The sequence below is a fragment of the Esox lucius genome, chromosome 18, assembly GCF_011004845.1.
Source record: "Esox lucius isolate fEsoLuc1 chromosome 18, fEsoLuc1.pri, whole genome shotgun sequence".
NCBI classification, from domain to species: domain Eukaryota; kingdom Metazoa; phylum Chordata; class Actinopteri; order Esociformes; family Esocidae; genus Esox; species Esox lucius.
Genome location: NC_047586.1, coordinates 22,422,567 through 22,447,763, shown reverse-complemented (window position 1 = coordinate 22,447,763; position 25,197 = coordinate 22,422,567). Strand labels below are relative to the sequence as shown.

Genomic DNA, 25,197 nt, shown 5'->3' with positions numbered 1-25,197 from the left:
ATATACCCTCCTCCACCAATGGAAACCTTCAATGGGCGTAACTTAATATTAAGGAACCCCCATATTAAGTTATGCCCCTGACTTGCGGTCTGCAGATATACCCTCCTCACCCTCGCAGACAAAACTGACGTCACCTGGTAAATTATTGAGTGCAAGAGGCTGCAAGGGCTCTAAATGCAATAAATAGTAATGGGACACCGCTTTGCGACTTAATCATGTTACCTTTACGACGCTGAAACATGTTGCATACTATTGTGGGTTTGGGACTTTTTACCTAACGTTTTTTACTGTCTTCGCGGCCAAGGCACTTAAATGACTGATTTATATGTCATGCAGGTTCTTGCCCTACAGAGTGGACGAGAGGTAATTGTCAATATTAATCTGTATTTGGTCAAAACAGCATCGTTAAGCAAAAACTAAAATAAATAGTTGGATGAACTAGGTGTGTAATAAGGTAATTGCATTCCTCTGATTTCATGTGTTCTATGTGCCATCTCAAGTCCGTGTTAATGTAGGCGTAGGCCCAGTCTTAATGTCCACACAAACAGACTCACAGACTTTGAAGTGCGTTCTCGCTAAATATGTTTCAAATCGTTTCAAATCGTCAAGTGCGCGAGGACTCTCGCAGAAATGTTGAGCCCTTTATTTCAATATATACAATACATTAATGCATAAGCTACTTAAAAGAATTGAATGTGCGTAATACAAAAATATTGAGATTATTCAGACTCTCGACAAATCTTATATTACAGAAATAAAATAGTAAATTCCCACCTATAACATCCATTGTTCTTAATTGTTTCACTTGTGCATTTCATGCAATCTTCTATTTGCATTTCTGGTTAGATCCCTACTGCATTTCGTTGTACTGTACTTGTACTTGTTAAATGAGAACAAAGTTGAATCTAATCTAATACTGACATTTCCAAATGCACACATTTCTAAATTCTAAAATTGTTAAATAAAAAGTCCCAAACACACAATAGAGTGCAACATGTTTCAGTGTCGTCAAGGTAACATAATAAAGTTGCAAAGTGCTGTCCCATTACTATTTATAGCATTTAGAGCCCTTGCAGCCTCTTGCACTCAATCACTCACCAGGTGATGTCAGTTAAGTCTGTGAGGGTTCAGGGTTTAGGGTTTAGTGGGGGACATTGGGATTGGACCACAGCCTCACTCAGAGTGGGGCACCAACCAGATGCAATTTTTTGGGGGGGTTTCTGGACTGTGGGCTTACATAGTACTACTACATAGTAGTGTTTGTCTCTCTCTATTTTGTGTTTTTTTGTATGTGTGAGATTGTGTGATTGAGTATGAGAATATGCATTAGAAAAATAAAAAAAGGGGAAAGGAGGGGATGGCAGACCGGGGTGGTGGTCCCTCTTTTTAAGAAGGGGGACCGGAGGGTGTGTTCCAACTACAGGGGGATCACACTTCTCAGCCTGCCCGGGAAAGTCTATGCCAGGGTTCTGGAGAGGAGAATACGGCCGATAGTAGAACCTCGGATTCAGGAGGAACAGTGTGGTTTTCGTCCGGGCCGTGGATCACTGGACCAGCTCTATACCCTCTACGGGGTGTTGGAGGGTTCATGGGAGTTTGCCCAACCAATCCACATGTGTTTTGTGGATTTGGAGAAGGCATTCGACTGTGTCCCTCGCGGCATCTTGTGGAGGGTGCTTGGGGAATATGGGGTCCTGGGTCCTTTGCTAAGGGCTGTCAGGTCCCTATACAACCGAAGCAGGAGCTTGGTCCGCATTGCCGGCAGTAAGTCAGACTTGTTCCCAGTGCATGTTGGACTCCGGCAGGGCTGCCCTTTGTCACCGGTTCTGTTTGTAATTTTTATGGACAGAATTTCTAGGCGCAGCCAGGGGCCGGAGGGTGTCAGGTTTGGGGACCACACGATTTCGTCTCTGCTCTTTGCAGATGATGTTGTCGTGTTGGCCCCTTCTAACCAGGACCTTCAGCATGCACTGGGACGGTTTGCAGCCGAGTGTGAAGCGGTGGGGATGAAAATCAGTACCTCCAAATCCGAGGCCATGGTCCTCAGTCGGAAAAGGGTGGCTTGCCCACTTCAGGTTGGTGGAGAGTGCCTGCCTCAAGTGGAGGAGTTTAAGTATCTAGGGGTCTTGTTCACGAGTGAGGGAAGGATGGAACGGGAGATTGACAGACGGATCGGTGCAGCTTCTGCAGTAATGCAGTCGATGTATCGGTCTGTCGTGGTGAAGAAAGAGCTGAGCCGCAAGGCGAAGCTCTCGATTTACCAGTCAATCTACGTTCCTACTCTCACCTATGGTCATGAGCTTTGGGTCATGACCGAAAGGACAAGATCCCGGATACAGGCGGCCGAAATGAGTTTTCTCCGCAGGGTGGCTGGGCGATCCCTTAGAGATAGGGTGAGAAGCTCGGTCACCCGGGAGGAGCTCAGAGTAGAGCCACTGCTCCTCCACATCGAGAGGGGTCAGCTGAGGTGGCTTGGGCATCTTTTTCGGATGCCTCCGGAACGCCTTCCTGGGAAGGTGTTCCGGTCCCGTCCCACCGGGAGGAGACCCCGGGGAAGACCTAGGACACGCTGGAGGGACTATGTCTCCCGGCTGGCCTGGGAACGCCTCGGTGTCCCCCCGGAAGAGCTAGAGGAAGTGTCTGGGGAGAGGGAAGTCTGGGCATCCCTGCTTAGACTGCTGCCCCCGCGACCCGGCCCCGGATAAGCGGGAGAAGATGGATGGATGGATGGAAAGGAGGGGGTGCAGAAATTATGCTAATAATCACAGTATTCACCATTCACTTGGTTGACATTAATGACTGATCTGCAAAAGAAAGATTGACATTTCTTTCTGATTGATATTTTGTTTTTGCAAACCTGAAACATTTGTTACTTTAAGGTGACGTTGGATTTATGCTGGGAAAAATTTTAAACGGAAATATACAATACCATACCATCTTCTTCCGCTTATCCGGGGCCGGGTCGCGGGGGCAGCAGTCTAAGCAGGGGTGCCCAGACTTCCCTCTTGCCAGACACTTCCTCCAACTCTTCAGGGGGGACACCGAGGCGTTCCCAGGCCAGCCGGGAGACATAGTCCCTCCAGCGTGTCCTAGGTCTTCCCCGGGGTCTCCTCCGGGGTGTCCTGTGACGTCGCCCGGCATGGCGCAGCCGGGGCCCCACCCTGGAGCCAGGTCCGGGGTTGGGGCTCGTTCGCGAGCGCCTGGTGGCTGGGCCTTTCCCCATGGGGCCCGGCCGGGCCCAGCCCGAACGAGCGACATGGGGCCGCCCTCCCGTGGGCTCACCACCCACAGGAGGGACCATAAGGGGCCGGTGCAGAGAGGATCGGGCGGCAGTCGAAGGCGGGGGCCTAGATAACCCGATCCCTGGACACGGAAATATACTTTCTCCCTATATCAATGGTTGTTACCATAGATATAAAGCATAGATTGGACATATAGTTCTATCTGACGTCTCAATAGCTCCACCATCTTACCTGGGACCAGTTCGGAAAAGATCAAGCCACTAGTCATGGTGGTATTTTGTGCAGCAGTAATTTGGTCCAGAAAAATGATGAATGATACAAGGAGGTTGGAAACATTGTTCATGCATTAGCAATACTGTAGAAATGTATGATAGCATACTTAACTGTACATATCATGTTTTTAATCAATGAACAAGTAAGCTAATCCAGCCTGATCTTAGCTGTTTGAGCTACATAACTTTACAGTATCAGAGTTCAATTTTCTATTATAATGGTCTCAGCTAGCTTGCTACAACCAAGCTAGCTTGCTACAGTATATTGCACACAATATATGTGAAATAACGCGTTTCTGTCAAAAAAACAAACATAATTACTGTATATAATCAGCAGATGGCGATGTTGGGTATTTTTGTCCACATAAAAGTGGCCTTGTTACTCCTATTTCCGTCCTCCGATTACATGCTGCGGCTAGCATACCAAATTCAGTGAGCTTGCTTGCTCCGTTTAGCGTACGGTTACTAAAAGTGATTTCTACAATGAGATGAAATTATAATATTTATATGTATATACAATACATACGTGTATATTAATTTAAAACCACAGTTAATTGTTATCTATGGAAATAAATAAATATTGTCAAATTGTTCCATTCTGATTTGTAGGGGCTCTGTGACATCGGCCATCTACTGCTCTATTATCTATGGTTGTTACACCCATAGACATAATAAATATGTCTATGGTTACACCCCCATCACGTGATAATGAGCGAATGGGGACCACGTTATTGTGCGCCACCCTGCCCTTGAATTGTTGACGTTACGCGGGGAATCGTGTGCACTCCTGGGTAAATCGCTTTCTAAAAAATGTCGTCACTTTTCCTCCTCGCTTGTTCACTGGCTTTCGATATCCAACTATTGTTTCAAGATACTTTACAAATAAACTCTTCCTAGTAACAAAATTATATATTTGTCGATTTGGACAGGTTTGTTTAAAAACTTGAATGCAGGTAAGAACTGATATAACACAGCTAGTTAACGTTAGCTAGAAGTTGATCCTGCTAATAATGTACTTTATTTACTGTGGCTGGACAGATTAAAATATCTTAACGCTTTTCCCGGATGAAGCTTACATCGCTGTGTTCGTCATCGAGGCCAGTTTCATAATATAACAGTGTAACTAAACAAAGTAACTAGCTATATTTCCAACGATTTTTTTCCTATGTGTTCATAGATGTGAAACATGTCAAAGAGAAAGAGTAACTCAGTTGGAAGAAGCCCACCGAAAAGAGCCAGACCCACAGAGGACTGTGATGACGACGACGATGATGATAATGAAGTGGGTCCCAGCCAACCCCCGTTGCCATCAGCTTCACAGGTACATATATAGCTGTACAAACAAATTATGAGACCCGCTATAACAGAGAGTACTGTCCATTATTGTCAGGGTAGTGTCCAGCTACTAAAAAATTGTCTTATAATAACCATATATTTACATGTGGACGACCTAGCAGCGCGCACTTTTCTAGATCGACAAAAAAAGAGCTAAGTTCAGGTAGATAATAAAGTTCCCCATTTATTCCTATCGAGAGTTAAACGGAGCCCAAAAAAACATTACTGCATCGTAATAGCACATTGCCTGCGGGATCAGCAAAACGTGTAATCTGCAAAACAAAACAAAAAAATGTATTGAAACCATATAGTTTCTGCTGATTGCACTTTACGATGGTCCCTTAGCATCTAGTACATGCTTTTTTCCTATGGAAACCAATTAAAATAGATTTTTGAAAAACGAAACTGAAAATTCAGTGGGTGCGTCTTGGTTTATCAGATATGTCACTCTAGCATTTATACAGATATGATCTTCAAGCAAACTCAGAAGATGAAACTACTTAATGCTGGGTGAATATTGTCACTACCTGAGCTAGAGAAAATTTTAAAATATATATTTATTTGGGAATTGACAGGAGAGTAGAGAATAGGAGAATGGGTCCTGTCCTAAAAATCCCTGGCCTAAGAACTGAGTACTGGCAGTTCTCAATTTGTCTGAAAAAAAGCTGTGAGTGGCAACACTATCACCTTAACACACTGCAAAATCTATTATTATATATTTTATTAGCAGGGAAAGGATCTATGACCTGATATAATTGAAACATTAGCATGTGTATTGATATGCTATCATTGGTGCCATTTTTAAGTGGCCAGAACAGGAAAAATACATTTCTTACTCAAAGTTGGCAGGCACTTTAGCCAATTCAGTTATACTGTGCCATCAGACCCCTTCACTTCCTCCAGATTTTGTTGTATGGCAATCTTAATTTATATTTTTGAAAGTATCAGTCTACACACAATCTACACACATTGTTTTTTTTTTTAAGATGCAGTCCAGTGGAGAGGTGGGCATAGTGGAGAGCATCTCCCTGAAGAACTTCATGTGCCACTCTATGCTGGGACCATTTACGTTTGGGCCCAATGTCAACTTTGTCGTCGGCAACAATGGAAGTCAGTTCCTCTACTCCTCTCATTTACTTACTCTCAACCTGGCATGATTGTCAAGGGTCTTGATTTTCATTATTGATCTAAATGATTTGTCACAGTTCTGTGTCTGATGTGGTACTGTTTTTAAATGGCCAGGTGGGAAGAGTGCTGTCCTCACAGCTCTTATGGTTGGCCTGGGAGGGAAAGCTACCACCACAAACAGAGGGTCCTCCCTGAAGGGATTTGTTAAGGAAGGAGAGAGGTAATCATGTTTACACTCATCGGCTTTGGCAACATTCTTTCTTGATAAGTTGATTCCGGATGCCTATTGGATGCACAGTCACTAACTGTTTACATAAACACTATTTTCAACTGCCCTGATACTTCCCATGTGTGCCGGCAGTGTCTGAAATTACCTTTTTGGCTGACCTGCCAAGGGGACTGGTAGATGAAAAAATCCACCAGCCAAGTATATTTTTTATCGGCCAAAATAATAAATTGCCTTTTTGTGTCACACAGAATTACTCATCATCACAGCCTCAGCATTATACTGTAGCCAGCCTCTTGAAAACTCCTTTATCTCCAAACCTCTATTTCTCACAAAACCTTTTTATGTGATTTGGCCCCTCCCTATCATAATATTTAAAAGAAAATCTTGAAATTCTACAGATTCTCCAAGGATATGTTTATTTTAAGCTAATTTCCTGAAATTCAAAAAAATTTCCCATGGAGCTGAGAAAAATATTCCTGCAAACATTGCATACACATTCAACATTTTGATGTAGCAATTAAAATATATAATTATTGTGACAACAAAATGACATATCATGTTTTGATAATTTTTTACAGATATACATGTCCTATGAAACATTTGCATTTAAGTTATTCAGGATCAAACCCACTTGCCCTATGTTTTCCTACAGGTTGGCAGAAATGGGGTAAAGAGGCTACTAATAGGAAAACTAGTCATACATGACTTCTATTGTAATGTGAAAATATTGAATGAATACCTTTATAAAGCCCATATTTATTAATGGCTTTATAACTACTTACACTTATATAAACAATGTATACTGTATATGGTCATGGGTCAGGATTTTATTCCTATAATCGCCCAAATGAAAACCTTGCTCACCTCTGTCACTCTGTTGGTTCAGTCACTGTCTCACTACTCTCTAGGCCACTGTCTTCCAACTCCTGCCACTGTCTTCCAACTCCTGCCAGTAACTCCTGCAGCACCTCTACCCCAGCTTCAGTCACTGGCTCACTGCTTTACAATCCATTTTCCAAAACTATATACTTACTTGAATTGCGTAAAGCAGTTACATGGGGTTATTGAAATTAATTAGATATTATTAATATTTAACATTTTATTAAAAAGTTTTGTCAGTGACATTTTTAGGCTTTATGGTCACCTTGCTAATGTAGTTTCCATTCGTGGCTTCTTACTCTGAGAGGTGAATTATAATGCTATTTTGCCTTTTTCCATGGTTTTACAGGTAAAATATGAACCCATTATCTAGCTACTTGTCTAATTATTCACAAAATGAAAACACAAGCGGCAGCATTACCATAGGCTATGGCATAGCTAACTTATATACAACGTGTGTCGGATAGCCTTCTGAGATTTACTCACCAAACGGAAAATCTACCCGCATTTGGCGATTTGGCGGGTCTTCATTTCCGGCCCTTTGTGCCAGTCAGTTTTGTTTACAAACGATATCAATCTGTGTCTATTTCCTTTATTTCTCCACTGTCCAAACATAGCCATAGTGTGACCCTGTGACTTCATTTCTCTTCTCTTTCAGCTCGGCTGACGTCTCCATAACTCTGCGTAACAGGGGCAAGGATGCCTACAAGCCAGAGCTGTTCGGCCAGGCCATCATTGTCGACCTAAAGATAAACCGTGAGGGCCTAAGGACCTACAAGCTCAAGAGCCAAGCTGGTAATTATTGTCACAGTCTGTGAACCCCAACCTGACATAGGTGCCTGACTCTCTAGTGACAAACTCCCTTCAAAATCAAGTTTATTCCTAATGTCAGCCAATATTATAATGTGAGCACACGATGTACTTGCAGGTCAGCTGGTGTCAGGGAAGAAGGAGGAACTTTCAGCCATCCTGGATCACTTTAACATCCAGGTAGTACAACTTTGGTGGCTCTCCCGCAGGACTATATGAATGTGAATGTTGCTGTCATAGAGTAGTGATATTCGGTTGACTCATGTTTCCCCTTCTCCATATAGGTGGACAACCCTGTGTCTATGCTTACCCAAGAGATGAGCAAGCACTTTCTGCACTCCAAAGGAGAAGGGGACAAGTACAAGGTCAGTTTCATTAACGTATTCTTCTGTTTATGGAATTGTGTTTGTGGATGAACATAATGGGTTGTATCTGCCAGCCTGCGTTGCATGTACCATTTCTCTGCTGGACTCTCCAGTTTTCACTGTCAATTAGTGTGCTGGAAACTAGGACCACTGTAATGAGGTTTTTCCTTTCCTCAGTTCTTTATGAAAGCCACGCAGCTTGAGCAGATGAAAGAGGATTATAGTTACATCAAATTGACAAAAGGTCTGACTGAAAACAATGTGATTAAACACGAGGAGGTAAGGATCCACTTAGCTAATGGTTTGTGGTGATGTGAAACAATAAACCATCTCATGAAATATCAGTTTGGTTCAAACTTATTAATACATATGTGCCTTCCTGTTTGTTAACGTTTCAGTGTTTAGAGCAACTAAAAAAGAAGTATCTGGAGAAGGAGGAACGGTTTAAAAGCCTGTCCTCGCTAGACGAGATGCACAGTAAACTAGAGGAGCTGAAGAATCAGATGGCTTGGGCTCTGGTGGGGGGGCCTATCTCAATAAATAAACATCTATTCCTTTTTTTGTCCATTCATTGTAAATTAGGCCCAATGTGCACCAGATTGAAATACCCAGCAAAATATACAAACTGATATATCCTGTTTGCTCCGCACCTTTGCCCAGGTGTCTGAAATGGAGAAAGAGGTGAAGCCGATCAAAGAAAAACTTCAATCCGAGGAGCGGGCCACTGTTAAATATGACGATAAAGTAGAGGAGTGGACGGTAAACGGTGTTAAATGCACGACCTGCCTTTCATGTTACACAGTGGGAAAAATACTATTCGGTGTGAAGTATTTCTTTAGTTGCTGGTGTTTGTTCCTTATGACCTCACTTCCTGTACAGGCCAAGGTGGTGGAGGCAGAGAGGAAGTACAAGGCAATTCGGGAGCAGCTGGAGGCCCTCACTCTGAGGGTTCAACTGCTGCAGCCAGAGTGTGCCACACTGAAGAACGAGGCTCAGAGCAGAAACAAAGCGTTTAACACAGCTCAGGTGAGGGTACAGGGATGTGTCAGAAGGCATAGCATGCTTTATCTTAACATCCCCGTAATAATAAATAGGATTTGTGTGGAAATAACAGCTGACTGAAGACGGGATGGCCAGGAATTTAGATGCTTAAGTCTGTTTCTGTTGTAACATGAACCACAGACTCTCAGACAATGTCAAGGAACTTCACTGCTCCTTGTTGTGGAAAGCAAGGTGTTCTAGGTCTTCACTTGCCAAGGCAGCTTATTTGGTTGACCATTAACTGTCATCCTGAATTTCACGCTGTCAAAGCCTTTAAAGTTCAGTTCCGTACAATGAGAAACCAGAGCATCCAGCTCAGACCGCAATAATAGTTACATATGATGCTCATTAATGAGGAGCAGACTTTTCTGGTCCACTAGTTGTTGATTGAGCTAAGTGGTGTCTCTCTTACAGGCCAACTTACACAGATTCAAAACCAACCTTAGAGACCTGGAGAAGGACAAGGATCAGCTCTCCAGGAGAATTGATGAGCTCAAGTTGAGGTAGCGTCTCCGATCTTCTCCCTCCTCCTTAGTTTTAAAGTACCAATGTTACAGTGACTGCCATGACAGAAGTGATTCCATGTGGCCCGTTCATATATGGGGCGTTTCATTTGCCGTTTCAACTGCTTTTCTGGAATCTCTGCAGCATCAACCAGACGTCTGGTGCTGAGAGCCAGGTGCGTGCTGAGCAAATGGAGAGGCTGCAGAGAGATCTGGACGCTCTGAACTTCAAGGACGACACCCTGGGTCAGCAGATTGAGCAGTTCCAGTCGGCTGTGGCCCAGGCCAAGGATGAACTGGAGAAGATAAGGTAGGAACTGGACCCTCTGTCACACGCAGGCCTGTTAACGCTGAGACAAGCAGCTGTTTAGCAGCAACACGCAACAGTTATTAGGATGTTCATGAGTTGAGTGGCCATCTGAAGTGTGTGCGTGTTCATCTACATTCCTCAGGCGTGAAAAGAAGGACCAGGAGGGGTCGATGAACGCCATCAAAAGGAAAATTGAGAATATGGAGGGCAGTCGCTCCGACCGCCTGCGGCGTTTTGGGGAGAACATGCCTGCCCTGCTCGCCGACATTGAGGATGCCCACAGAAAGGGCCAGTTCAGGAAGAAACCGGTGGGGCCGCTGGGTAAGAGTGTGCACTTGCGTGCAAGAGAACACTATTGTCTTTCTCCTCATTATATTTTCTTTTCATTCATTCCTATTGTCATTGAGCAACATAAAGCTCATGGTGACGCAGTCTTCCTGGTCTGCCCCATGCAGGGTACTGTATCCGTCTGAATGACCACGAGCAGGCCCAGGCAGTGGAGTGTTGTCTGGGGGCCCTGATGGTGGCCTTCACCTGTGACAACCACGATGACGAGAAGCAGCTGCAGAGACTCATGAGAGACCGCTTTCAGCCAGGAAAAAGACCCCAGATTATTACCAGCCCGTTCTTCAACAGAGTTCACGACACAAGTCAGAGGTAGTGTGCTTGGGCACACCCGAGTTCGGGCTGTCTAGGATTGTTTGAATGCTCCAAGGGCTAATTGTGTATGTTACAACAGTTGCAATAGGAGGCTTTAGCAACTGGGGGTTTTAGCATGAAATAGGTCTTTTTGCCGGACTGCGTAAGCGGTGCCGACCAAGAAAAGCGAATGTCACTGAGTGACTGACTGACTGAATGACTACACCTTGTTAAATAGTGTAGTGGTTAGAGAGGCGGACCTGTAATCTATAGGTCCTGAGTTCATATATCCTCGCAGGCGAAGCAAAGTATGCATTATGAATTATTCCGTATAGAGGAAAACTTTGCTGGCTAAAACCTTAAGTATCTACATTATCGTAAGCCTGAAATAATACAGTTTACGGTTATATTACGACGGTTTCTGGGGGATTTTCGAAGTACGCATCCGTGCATGCGTTTTGGGTCAGGATAGACAAACACATTTGCTGGCTACAACATACATTAGTTACATTATATTAAGCTTTAACTAAAACTGTATACGGTTATATTGCGACTGTTTCTGGCATGGAAAAGTTAATCTTCAGTCTTGCTAGCAATTGCTCAATTCATAAGATTATTCCTAGGAAGTTAGTAGATACTAGTAAGCCTATTACTGGCTAATAAGCAGTTAAAATGGCCAGTGGCAAAAGCAAACAGTTCATGGTGGAGGTAAACTTAAGAAAGGTTAGTCAGTTTAACACAATCCTCAATGGAGTCTAGCGACTGCTGAAACGTGTAATGCAAAAAGTTGAAAAGGTTAGTTATCGTCGCCTTTATTGATAGTTATTGTATAAATGTCATTCATGAATGAAAGAAAAAAGTATGTTGTTTTGCCATGAAAGAAAAAAATAAGTTCTTATGCCATGAAATGATATAGCTTTGTCAGACTTGCTAGCAATTGCTCAATTCTTATGACTATTCTAGTAAGTTAGTAGATACCGCTAAAGCTTATTACTGGCTAATACGCTGCTAAAATGGCCAGTTGCAAACGGCATACATAGATGTTATTTGTGGTGGTGAACGTCAGTTTGGCTGTATCAATGTCAGTCACAAATGGCCAATTAACTATTACAACGACCTGTGGCAAAAGAGGATTTGTTCAGGATAGAGACAAGAGGCTATACTGACACCTGGCAAGTATACAGCTCTGTGGTGTAGTGGCTAATGACACAGCCTTTTACTTGGGCGAACCGGGTCGAATCTCGATGGCAACACTTTCTGTTGCGGGCCGGCTGTTTGTTTACACATGTCTATATGTGTTAATGCCTGCAGCCTATTTCAGGCAGCTCTGAAAAATCATCAAATATGATTGGATCACCCTCTATTTGTCTGTCCGGCAGAAACCCATGGTCAATGAAGGTATACTGTATATAAAAAAAAAAAGAATACTAGGAATTGTTCCTTTTTGCCGGACCGCATGAGCGGAGCCGACCAAGAAGAGCGAATGTCTCTTACTAACTCAGTCTTTCACGCAAGTAACTGGTGTTCGAGTCTCGCCGATTTGTTCACCATAGACAAAAACGTTGCAGGCTACATCCTTCAGTAGCTACATTATAGTAAGCCTTAATGTTTACGGTTATATTGCAACTATTTCTGGTGGATTTTCAACAAATGTATCCATGCATGCTTTTTGGGTTAATAGCCTATAGATCACAACCCCTTGCGCAGTAAAAGAGGAGGGGTTTCCATCATTCTCTCTTTTCACTTAACGAAAGTCAGTTATTGTCACCTATATTGATAGTTATTTTATCAATGTCATTCACGAATGAAAGTAAAACTAACGTTGTGCCATGAAATGAAATAGCTTTGGCAGTGTTCAGTCTCACTAGCAATTGCTCAATTCTTATGACTATTCCAATTAATAAGTAGATACTAGTAGGCCTATTACTGGCTAATAAAAGCCATACAGTTCATAGATGCTATTTGTGTTGGAAGTAAACTTAATAAGAAACGTTAGTCAGTTTAACACAGTGATTAATGGTGTTTAGCTAAATATTCAAACTTGGCGTGATGTTAACGCGTGACCAAATTATCTTATGTCGAGATGCAATTTTCTGATGAGGTAGAATGTCCCAATCAGTCCCAATACTAGCATGCTAGCTTACTATATACCAAGCAGTACATACTTCACCATCATCTGTGAAGTATGTACTTGTAGTATGTGATTTGAGATTCACAAATGCTTTCGATATCTGAGAAGCGGTTAGCTATTCAACTGTTATTGTATGGACGACCATCTACAGTAATCGTTGTATAAAAGTACACTTCAGTTTCGTTAATAAACGTTCTGTTGCCCATGTTATTTCTGCAAACATTTAATGGCTGGGTTAAAAGTGGTATTTGGAGACTATACGGAGGTGGGCTGCCTTCCAGCAAGCCCAGTGGTCTTTTGGGATTATCCCCAACCTTCTATGTTTCGACCCTGGTTCGATTCTCCTCTCAGTTGTTCACATTTTTGTCTCTCAGAAATATTGATCCACTTGGTACTTTTCAGCCGTCGCACAACAATATATATCCACTCTGTAATACCATGAATATCATATATTTAAAAAATGTATTACATGTCCCTTTTATGCTGTTATTGTTTTGTTTTTTAAACGAACCAGACATGAAGTTATTGTAGTCATTGTTCTGTTTATAGGTAGGCTGTATAGCTATTAGCTAGCCATCTAAAGTAATCTTTGTACAAGAGTACACTTTAGTTACGTTAATAAACGTTGTGTTGTCCACGTTACTTCAGCAAAATGTTTATGTCTGAGGTAAAAGTTGCATTCCCGCTGTTTAAATACCGTAATGGTTAAAGACACAGTCTGCCACATAGGAAACCGCAGATCAAAACCAGCCAGGGAGAGGTAAATGACCTGAAGCTCTGTAACCCCATAAGAACCTGTGTCTTTGTCTGCCAGGGCTGTATACCATTCCAACTACCCATCAGTCTTGCAGTCTCTGGAGATTGAGGATCCAGTGGTGGCCAACTGTCTGATTGACCAGAGAGGCATTGAATGCATTCTGCTCATCAAGGTAGGATCATGGAATCTAGTGCACCAATAGTTAAGAGTTCAGAGATCTCATATCACTTCTGTGGAATCTGAGCATTAACAATTACAATATGAATGTACGTTTCATTGGAAGTGAATGTGTCTAAATAATGAGAACAGAAACATCTCTGTTTAGATTATCTTTCTGTAGATGGTGCTCTAATGACCATAGGAATTTTTATGATGGCCATATGGCATGGGGGTTACTGTCTTGGAAACCTGATCTTTGCTATGTAGTAACACCCTTAATGTATAGGCTAGCTGGCAACCAACATTACAGTGAGAAGAAGATAGAACGTTCACCGAATGACATCTGTGCTGTAATTTTCCAATAAACGTGAGCAAACTTCTCCCTCGATTTGATACGGGTTCTACATTATTTGACCACTATACGAAACAGCCGATTTCTAACACGTCATATTTGCCAGTATTGACTGCAACTATGATCCTTTACTGTGACACAGAAGTCATATTTAGGAAATTCTACATCTAAGACCTAAGAGAGGCACAGTTCACATTGAACTGTAGGTCATAACAGACTGGCACAATCATAAAATACAACATGGCAATAAAATAAAAATGTACTGACCCCTGTTCAAAAGTCTGCATACCCTTAGTTCTTAATACTGTGTAACAGAGATGGGGACAAGTCACACATGGTCAAGTCCAAGCAAGTCTCAAGTCTTAACCATCAAGTCTCGAGTCAAGTCTCAAGTCACAGTTCAGATAAATCAAGCAAGTCAAGTCAAGTCAAGGGTTCACCCTAAGCAAGTCAAGTCGAGTCCTTATAAGTTTCAAGTCAAGTCACAGTACTAAAGAGATGAACACACACACACTGTCCTCTGTTTCTGACGTGCGCTCGGTGCGAAGCTCGATTTCAAAATCAAATATTTTTCTCCTCCGCGGTACAATTTTTTGGGGGGACGAAGCGGAGGGATCTTGAATCAGCCTGAAGGGGTTGTATTCGCTATAACAACCGCCTCGCTATACCTTATCCCGCTTATTACATACCTACCAAATAAATCAATAATTTGATACAAAATATTGATTTCAAAAGGAATGTATTGATTTAAAAACGATTGTATTGCTTCCTCTAAAGAAAATAGTCCGTTCCGTCTTTGGTTAGAATCCTGCTGCGTCCATAGCAACGCGCTGTTTTTCATGGCAACGGTCTGTTATCAAGAAATAACACGCATTCTGCACTGGAATTCAGCCAATACATGTAATAAGGGCTAATAATAACAACCTTATAAACTAATTATTGTGACTGAAAAACAGCCTAATATGTAATTACGCTGTAATTATTCTTGTCTGTATGAGTAAAAAAAAAAAACTTTTCGAAATGTTTAGGTGCTAGTAATCACATCGGCTCCTCCATGTTAGCCTTTCATGCAGTAAAGTTAACTGTTATGGTGTAAGCACAATGCTTTTAAGTTTCCACACGCAGTCCACAAACACTTGAAAATGCGCACATTTAATACAGACATTATAGCCTACGTGTAATAATGTACATGCCCGCTCATTTTAAGATGCCCATCAACATTAAAATTCAGGCTATGCAACTGTTATAGTCAAATTCCCTTACATCTATTTACCAGACGTATTCAGTAATGATAATGGTCACATTTCTAACAAGAAAAAAAACTAAACATAATATGCAACCAAGGCCAAATTATGACAAACAAAAGATTAATTCATTACATTAGTAACTTAATCGTTATAGATCTTAGTGAAACTGAATATAAAGAGATTACTTTCTTACCTTTCCTTGTTGTTCTTAAAATGACGAATGAAATTTGACGTTGTTGCATATTTTGCATCTGGCAAATCTTTTTTTATTCACACGGTCCAGTTCAAAGTCCTTGTATCCAAACGATACTATTTGTGGAGCTCGACTAACGTTACTGTCTGCCATGTTTGGCGCGTTTTGAATTGTGCAGCGTTAAAGGCACATACGCTGATTAGTGGTGCTGATGTCACATATAAAATAATTTTATTGCTGTTTGTTTATAAGTCAAGTCTCAAGCAACTTGTTCTCAAGTCAAAGTCAAGTCATTTTCATACTTTAATCAAGCAAGTCACAAGTCCTGAAAATTGTGACTCAAGTCAGACTCAAGTCAAGTCATGTGACTCAAGTCCCCCACCTCTGCTGTGTATTGCCCCCTTTTGCATCAGTGACAGCGTGCAGTCTTTTGTAATAATTGTCTATGAGGCACAGAATTCTTGCAGGTGGTAAAGCTGCCCATTTGATTTGGCAAAATATCTCCAGGTCATGCAAAGTCTTTGGTCGTCTTTCATGAACTGCACGCCTGAGATCTCCCCAGAGTGGCTCAATGATATTAAGGTCGGGAGGCTGATGGGCATTCCAGAACCTTCACCTTTTTCTGCTGTAACCACTGGAGGGTCAACTTGGCCTTGTGCTTATGGTCATTGTCATGCTGGAATGTCCAAGAGCGTCCCATGGCGCAGCCTTCATGCAGAAGAATGCAAATTGTCTGCCAGTATTTTCTGATAACATGCTGCATTCATCTTGCCATCAATTTCCACAAGATTCCCCATGCCTTTAAAGCTCACACACCCCCAAAATATCAATGAGCCACCACCATGCTTCACAGTGGGGATGGTATTCTGTTCACTATAGGTCTTGTTGACCCCTCTCCAAACATATCGCTTATGGTTGTGAACATAAAGCTTTATTTTGGTCTCGTCAAATTACAGTGTGCCAGAGGCTGTGAGGCGCGTCAAGGTGTTCTCGGGCATATTGTAACTGGGCTTTTGTGGCGTTGGCGCAGTAAAGGCTTCTTTCGGGCAACTGGACCATGCTGCTAATTTTTGTTCAGGTATTGTTGTATTGTGCTCCTTGAAACAACCACACCATCTTTTTCCAGAGCAGCCTGTATTTCTCCTAAAGTTACCTGTGGGTTTTCTTTGTATCCTGAACAATTCTTCTGGCAGTTTTGGCTGAACTCTTTCTTGGTCTACCTGACCTTGGCTTGGTATCAGGAGATCACTGAATTTTCCACTTCTTAATAAGTGATTGAACAGTACTGACTGGCATTTGCAAGACTTTGGATATCTTTTTATATCCTTTTCCATCTTTAAAGTTCCATTACCTTGTTACGCAGGTCTTTTGGAAGTTCTTCTGCTCCCCATGGCTCAGTTTTTAGCCTGCTCAGTGCATCCACATGAGACCTAACAAACTCATTGACTATTTATACACAGACACTAAGTTAAAAAGCCACTGGTGTGGGAAATTCACCTTTAATTGCCATTTTCACCTGTGTGTGTCACCTTGTGTGTATGTAACAAGGCCAAATATTCAAGGGTGTGTAAACTTTTGATCAGGGCCATTTGGGTGATTTCTGTTATCATTATTATTTAAAAAGGAGCCAAACAACAGTGATAATAAATGGCTTCATATGATCACTATCCTTAAATAAAAGGCAGTTTTCATTGCAAGATCAGTCATATTTTCAAAATCAATGCCAAAATTTCTACATTCCTGCCAGGGTATGCAAACGTATGAGCACAATTGTATACGTACTTCGGTGCGCACACACAAGTATAGTGATGAAGTATGTGATGAAGAAAGACAATTACTATAATGAAATATATTAATGAGGAACACTACTCTGCAGGCCTGTGATGGCCAAGGGAACAAAGGTACAGGATTATTTATGCAGACTTATGTCCCCCCTTGAGTCTGGAATACCAACTCTTTACCCACCTAATGTGTTTGTCCCGGATTGTGCAGTACCTACTGAGGATCGGGGTGCTCCGATTGGGGCTGTCCATGGTGACTTTTTGTTTGATTGGGTGTGTGTCTGTGTGAGGATAGTATGTGGGGTGTAGGTGTGCACACATCTACACAAGGACAGAGTTGAAATGATGCTAATAGGGATGGTTTACAAATAGATAATGTCTGCTCACTCATGGCTCATCTGCTCCTGATAAAAACAGAAAAGGAACCAGGCAAGCCTAGTTCAGCCGGCCCGCGATTAGAAGGGATGAATGTTGTTGTTCCTGGCTGGTTTTGATCCGCGGTTTTCTGTGGCAGACTGTCTTTAACCATTATGCTATTTAAACAGCGGGAATGCAACTTTTACCTCAGACATTACATTTTTGCTGAAATGACATGGACAACAGAACGTTTGTTGGCGGAACTTAAGTGTACCCTTGTACAAAGACTACTCTATGGTCGTCCATACAATAACATTTGAATAGCTAACCACTATGCTATGTGAACTATGCTATATCAATCAAAATCAAAAGCAATATGTTTGTTGTAGGTGTAGTTCGTCCATCGGAATATAACCATGAACAGTATTAATTTTGACTTCAAATAATGTAGCTACTAAAGCTTGTAGCCAGCAAAGGTTTAGTCTGAACAAATCCTAATGCCTAATTTGTTTTGTTGGTGTCGAGGATTGAACCCCGGTCGCCTGCATGATAGTCGGCATCTCTAACCACTATGCTGTTTAACAATGGGTAGTCCATCAGTCGGGCGACATTCGCTCAGCTTGGCCGGCTCCACTTACATGGTCCGGCAAAAATCTACATTGTTCCGATATTGGTTTTGTCCGTGTGCTCGGCCCAACAGTAGCTCCAGCTGCTTTGTCTGTAACATTGTAGGATAAGACAGAATGTCGCAGAGTGATGAATGGAAGGCAGCCACCTAGGAACTGCCGCATGGCGTTCACCAAAGAAGGAGACCAGTGTTACACCGACCGCTACTACTCCAGCGACCAGCGAAGGTACCACTACCTCAGCAAAGATGTGGAGGACGAGATCAGGTACTGTGTGTCTGTAGTCCCTCACCCCCTCAAAGAAAAACTACCTACCTGTCCCCTCTACCCCATCTCTTACTGCCAACATGTCTCTCTTCCTGTCTCCTCTACCTCGTCTCTCACTGCCTACACGTCTCTCTACCTGTCCCCTCTACCCGTTTCTCATTGCCTACATGTCTCTCTACCTGTCCCCTCTACCCGTCTCTCACTGCCAACATGTCTCTCTTCCTGTCCCCTCTACCTCATCTCTCACTGCCTACATGTCTCTCTACCTGTCCCCTCTACCTCGTCTCTCACTGCCTACATGTCTCTCTACCTGTCCCCTCTACCCGTCTCTCACTGCCTACATGTCTCTCTACCTGTCCCCTCTACCAGTCTCTCACTGCCTACATGTCTCTCTACCTGTCCCCTCTACCAGTCTCTCACTGCCTACATGTCTCTTTACCTGTCCCCTCTACCAGTCTCTCACTGCCTACATGTCTCTTTACCTGTCCCCTCTACCAGTCTCTCACTGCCTACATGTCTCTTTCAGGCAGTTGCAGGAGGAGCTGCACAACAAGAGGTCTCATTTGGAGCAGCAGTTGCGAAGGGTGCAGCAGAACATAAGCAAGAATGAAGGTCTTCTAAATACGGTTTATGAAAACAGGAAAAAAGTCAAGGTATTCCTACACACAAAAACACACATTTCCCTGAAATTGACCCTTACCTAAATCTGAGTATCCTAAACTTAAGCCAAAAATAGCCTTGTGGGGACCACATTCTTAGGTTTTACTATATTTGTGGTGTCTGGGTCCATAATGGTTAAATTGGGCTGAATTGGGATTGTTGACGTGGCTTGGTAACTAAAATACAGGTATTTGATAGATTTTTAGTGGCTCAGTAGTTTACCTAGCCTCCTAGCCATCGTTGCATTCTGCACTGTTTTGAGCGTGAACACTGCCTGTGCACTCTGGGCCAGCGCCTAGTCCTAAACCCAGCCGATCAATATCATATCAATGTATTTCTGATATCGCCAATTTTAACCCACCTGTGGTTAAGTTTAGGCTGGGTACAAACACTAACCCTAATCAAATGTCCAGAATCCAACATGTTTAATGCCAGCTTCCAGAACAAGTTTTATGACTACTGAAAAACTCTGCCCCCCCCTCCTCCAGGATGATATCATGAAGCTGCAGCAGGAGATCAGTGAGTTGCAGAATGTTGAGGAGCCCCAGTCTGAAGACCTCAACCCTCTGGTGGGCACATGGCTCTTGGAATGGCAATAGTATCTCAGCATTTTGTTTTAGCTGATCTCCTTCGTGTATCTCCTTAACTCGCACTCCCTTATTCACACTCTCTCTTGCACTCCATTTTTAAAACACACACTCTTCTCCCTGTCGCACCTTGTGGCTTAAAGGAGGAGGAGCTTGAAGAGATCAACTGTAAGATCTCAGCCGCGCGTGTGGATTGTGAAGAAGCCCAGGGGAAGATGGCCCAGCTGAAGGCATCCTGGGAGGAGGCGGAGCAGAGGTACCGCCAGCACAAAGAGTCCATCAGCACATTAGCAGAGGAGGCCGATCCCATTAAGGTCAGTCTCATCAAATACTTCCATCTATATCACTGTGGGAGGTTGGGGCTTTCCACTAGATAACACGTCGATTGTGAAAATGTATAAAAACACAAAATATATTTGATGCTCCTTCCTTGTTTTCCCAGGAAGAGCTGAGTAAGACTGACCAGGAAGTGGAAAAAAGCAAACACCATAAAAAACATTATGAGGAGAAACGCAAGACCCACATCAACACCATCAAGGCCATCAAGGCCTGCCTGCAGCTCAAGGAGCAGGAGCTCACTGTACGTCTGGATGGAGATGCTGTATACGGATGCTAACAGCACACTGACTAGCTGTATCATGTTTGTTGCTCATCTCTTCTGTTTTTGTGTACCTCGATCTGTACCCAAGACGTCTGTAGCGAAGGCTACAGAGATCTGCCCAGAACGCTCCGACGTGCGTCGGGCGGCCAGGAGTCTGGACAGCGAGATAACCCGTCTAAAGCAGAAGATAAGCACACAGCAGGACCAGCAGGGAGACAGAGAAGAGATCATCAGGTCACATCCTCTGACCCTCTAACCCCACACAAGGAATTTCCCCCTGAATATTCAAACTGGTTTTTCCACTTGCTATGGCTGTCATTTCCCTATTGTTTGTAGATAGACATTTTGGTTTCTTGCAAATTTGATGTTTTCTCAGTGTTTCCTTAAGTTTGTCCATTTGAATATTATGAATGGGTTATGAGGTTTATGTTGTTTGCTTTCCTGTCTCTTCCCCCATGCAGGCAGTACCAAGAGGCCCTGCAAAACTACAATAACATTAACCAGCAGGTGAAGGGCCTCAAGCGCTTCATCGTCCTCCTGTCAAAGATCATGGATGATAGACACCAGGCCTACACGGAGCTGAGGAGGTACCCCCTACATTCCTATCCTGTGTAGTTTGGGGGCAATTTTTATTCAATGAGGAACATGCCTGAATTGACTTAATTAAAATGGAGTTGAGCCCAGCCCAGCTGTCTGTCTAATATAATATCAGTTGTTATATCAAACATGACTCTTGTTTGGTCATTAAGATAAGAAAACATTAAACGCGTTTCTCGACAATGTATCGTTTGTGCCCGGTCGAGATTGCTTGGGACTAAAAAAATTCAGTTGATGAATGTCACCCCCTTATGGACAATCTGTGTACTAAAAGACATCTATGGAAAAACACCATTCATTTACGTTTTCAGAAAATGCCATAAAGTACTAATTGAAAGGTGAAAGGCTATCTCAAGCTGGAAATGTTTTTAGATATAGCTCAATAGCAAAACTGTGTAACTATGGATTTCTCATTGACTTGAATTCCTTTTCTGTATATATCTCTCTAGGCTTCTGTCATTACGCTGCAAGATGTACTTTGACTCCATGCTGTCGCAGAGAGGCTACATGGGAAAGATGATATTCGAGCACAAGAATGAAACCCTGTCCATCTCCGTAAGAACGCACCACAGTACTAACACTTTACTCATGTACCCTTGTGGAACACAAAAGCAGTTAGGTTAAACACACTGGATGACATTATCATAGTTATCATTATCGCTGTTACCCTCCCATTCCCCGGCCCTACTTTATGTATTTTTCATCCTCATTCTCTTCCTCCATCCCCAGGTCCAGCCAGGTCTGGGGGATAAGGCTGCACTGAGCGACATGCGCTCTCTGTCTGGAGGAGAGCGCTCATTCTCCACTGTCTGCTTCGTTCTCTCTCTCTGGGCCATTGCCGAGGCTCCCTTTCGTGCCTTGGATGAGTTTGATGTATACATGGTAATAATGTCTTGTATGGATGAATTATTTGAACTGACACGTTGTTCTTTGTATGGCTGTTAAATTGTTTCAGTTCATTGTCAATTACTGTAACCTTTTTGTCTTTTTAGGACATGGTGAACCGAAGGATATCAATGGACATGATGTTGAAGATCGCTGCAAGCCAACGTTACCGCCAGTTCATATTCCTCACCCCACAGAGCATGAGGTATTTTGGCCTCCAGTTTCATCTGCCCTCACACTGAGTAACATTAGCTAGTAGTTGTTCTTGTTGATAAAGTGGATAACTGTGGGAGATAGGATGGTTTCTCGTGTTCAGTGGAGATGTTGTTGGGTGTAAGACTGTCGATTTATCCATTTTGATATTGTTGTACTTTTGGTTAAAAAGTTCAAAGGTCACTGGGGAAATGTCACGACTCTGGTTACAATTATCAAGAATTTGCCATGCTCATTCCAGTCCCCTGACCGAACCCCAACTGAAAATATGTGGGGTGAGCTGAAAATGACTTGAAGGATCTGGAGAGATTCTGCATGGATAAATGGTCTCTGAACCAATATTTTAATGGGATCCATGGAGTCTGAAATTGCAGGAAATATGCTTTTACATGTATGCATTTCTCTACTCCCGCTCTAAAACTCTCTAAAATTCAGCCACTCCAACCATACCCCTTGCCTCACCCATCATCTGCCTGTTCCATTTTTGGAAAATGGGTTATTTGTCTGTATTTACAGGCATTCAAACAAGATTTGGCTTCTTTGTTAAATCAAACCCAAGTTTGAGTGGTGTAGGGAGATGTCAATGTGAGTGCCTGGAGATCAATTAGGTTAAAGGTTGTGCAGAAGAATTTTTCTTATTCTGGGATTAATTAAAAAAATTATTTTAAGAATGTTGTGCCTAAATATTTTGTACTTTATTTGCTTTGCACTTAACTTGTGCTTTAATTGAAAGTATCTTGATTGGGGGCTTCTCTTTAGTTCTCTCCCAGTCAACAACCTGATTCGGATCCTGCGTCTTGATGATCCAGACCGTGGCGGAAAATAGGACCCAGGAAGAGGAGTAAAGAAGGAGTTAATCCAAGGCGGTTTCTCACTGAAGTCCTCACTGAATTATGTAAAGTTTCTGTTTAAATTCATCAAGTTGAGTTTAAAATTATTTTTAAGTTAATGTACAGTGGTGGGTTGTCTCAGTTTATTGTTGCTATTAAAATTAGAGACTAAAAATTTAATAAATCTTTTCATTTATGAATGTATTGTTTAAGTTCTTAAACGCTACTCCTGTGATGCCAATTTTTTCTGAGTATATTTGTAATGTTGACTAGCACATTTTATATCTTGTTTGTGCAATTGTTGGTTGTTCTCTGCCAAACCCCCCCCCCCCACAAAATATAATCTCATTGTTTTTTAAATCATATTTTTCATTGATAATTTCAATACATTTTACATCCATTCCTTGAATTTTCAGTTTTCAGTATGTTAGTATTTGCTAAAGCAAGTATGAACAGATTACAAGTCAATCAATTAAAACATTAACTCCAGATGTCTACTGGTAATTTTTGCCTGTATTTATGCAAGTAGTACAGTACAAATATACTATACATATGGCCCTTTCAAATGCCTGATAAGTGTTTGTGTGTACACACACTGCTTTCTTTGGAAAGTATTAAGTTAAGATTCTCTACATTTTGTTGTGTTATAGACATAAATTGTGAGATTAATTGTAAAAACTCTAATCTACACACTACCTGTTACTAAGTGATAACATTAAAAAATATATATATATTGAAAATCAAGTAAAGTCAGGGTTGACACACTTTGATTGCCTACAGTGGTGTTAAACGGTACTATGACGGTGATTATGTTAGTTGACTAAAAAGGGCGCGTATGGTAACCCAGGCTGAGTTTTTGCACAATGGCTCATGCTCCATCTTCTTTCCTGGAAGTATGCACGTTTATAAAGGTTATGAGGAGTTTAAAGAAAGGTTAAAGGCTAAACCTAACACCTTGGCGGCCATCAAAGCCAGGGAGGCAGCATAATGATGACAAAGTTACCGAATTCCCTCAGATGAGAATAAAGATCTTTATTAGAAAACAACATTGGGGTAAACTAAAGGAGTTACACGGTCTTTAAACGCCCTCGTCCTGCGAAGTGAGCCTCTCACAATCTGTGCGCAGGGTTGGGTAGGTTACTTTTTAAATGTAATCTGTCACAGTTACAAGTTGCCTGTCCACATTTGTCATCAGTAACGTTACTTTTTGATTACTCAAACTCAGTAACGTAATCCGATTACTTTGAATAACTTCTAGATTACTTTCATATTAAGAGGCACTGGGAAACAAACAGGAATAGCCTACAACAAACTGAACACCTTTTGCGGGATCAATCATTGTTAGTTTACATAGCTGGCCAGAAATGGAATTCGCATTTTACCTTATGGGTTGTGTAGGCTACAGTGCTTTTTGCTTATTACTTCAATATGATTGGGCTACATCTCTACATTACATGCTAAAGGTCTGTCAGATATTCAGTCATTCCAATGAATCCAATAAATCTCGATCTTCCAGAAACTGACTATCTGAACATAACCCGAAATCTAATTATGCTTAAGCCTGTTCTGTTCTGTGTTTTATTCATGTTTTTAATTGCTTCAAAACATTGTTGTCAAAATGTTGCAGTAACCCCACGCACGCGAATGCCCGTATGCAATCCTGAACACCCACATAGAAATAAGACTTACCGGCGCGAACGTAACTTGCGATTATTATGGGTTCCATGAAGGATTTTCAAAACGCAAATGAAAGACATAAACTGTGATTATAAACATGCATTCTTAGCTTAAAGTAAATGAAGTCAGCAGCCAATGATAACCAATGAACACAATTTTCAGAGATGCAAAGCAAGCAGAATCACATGGCCTACCTGTATGGACAGAGTTGATGTGGCTGCGTCAAATGCAAATAATCATCTTTTGGCAGAGTGATTCCCAACACACATTTTCTCCTCAAATGTCGTGGTAAATTCCATATAATGTTTTATTTTGAACAGCGCCATGTTACAGCTGTCTAACAAATAGTTGCCTAATCTATTCAACAATTCCTGTACAACTTTGTGCTCATGATGATCACACACAACTGACGCGCTATTCATATTTTGGTTCAAATAACGATGTTTTTATAACATTAAATAATAAACTCATTTCGGGCACCTATTCTTTTTCAATAGAGGTAATCCAAAAGTAATCATACATTT

General features: G+C 42.0%; 1 protein-coding gene across 1 annotated transcript; it reads left to right on the top strand.

Moving 5' to 3' along the window:
* The first annotated feature begins 4,280 nt into the window (after positions 1-4,280).
* si:dkey-119f1.1 (uncharacterized protein LOC557127 homolog) lies at positions 4,281-23,479 on the top strand. Its single transcript, XM_010904629.5, has 27 exons — positions 4,281-4,467; positions 4,692-4,835; positions 5,836-5,959; positions 6,092-6,197; positions 7,744-7,880; positions 8,014-8,075; positions 8,180-8,260; positions 8,438-8,539; positions 8,659-8,778; positions 8,921-9,019; positions 9,140-9,286; positions 9,716-9,804; positions 9,950-10,114; positions 10,257-10,435; positions 10,570-10,771; positions 13,699-13,813; positions 18,463-18,623; positions 19,150-19,276; positions 19,772-19,852; positions 20,014-20,184; positions 20,313-20,450; positions 20,560-20,705; positions 20,933-21,058; positions 21,518-21,623; positions 21,798-21,950; positions 22,061-22,158; positions 22,926-23,479. The coding sequence occupies exons 2-27, from the start codon at positions 4,701-4,703 to the stop codon at positions 22,990-22,992; spliced, it is 3,237 nt and encodes a 1,078-aa protein (XP_010902931.2). The 5' UTR covers positions 4,281-4,467; positions 4,692-4,700; the 3' UTR covers positions 22,993-23,479.
* Positions 23,480-25,197: the final 1,718 nt, after the last annotated feature.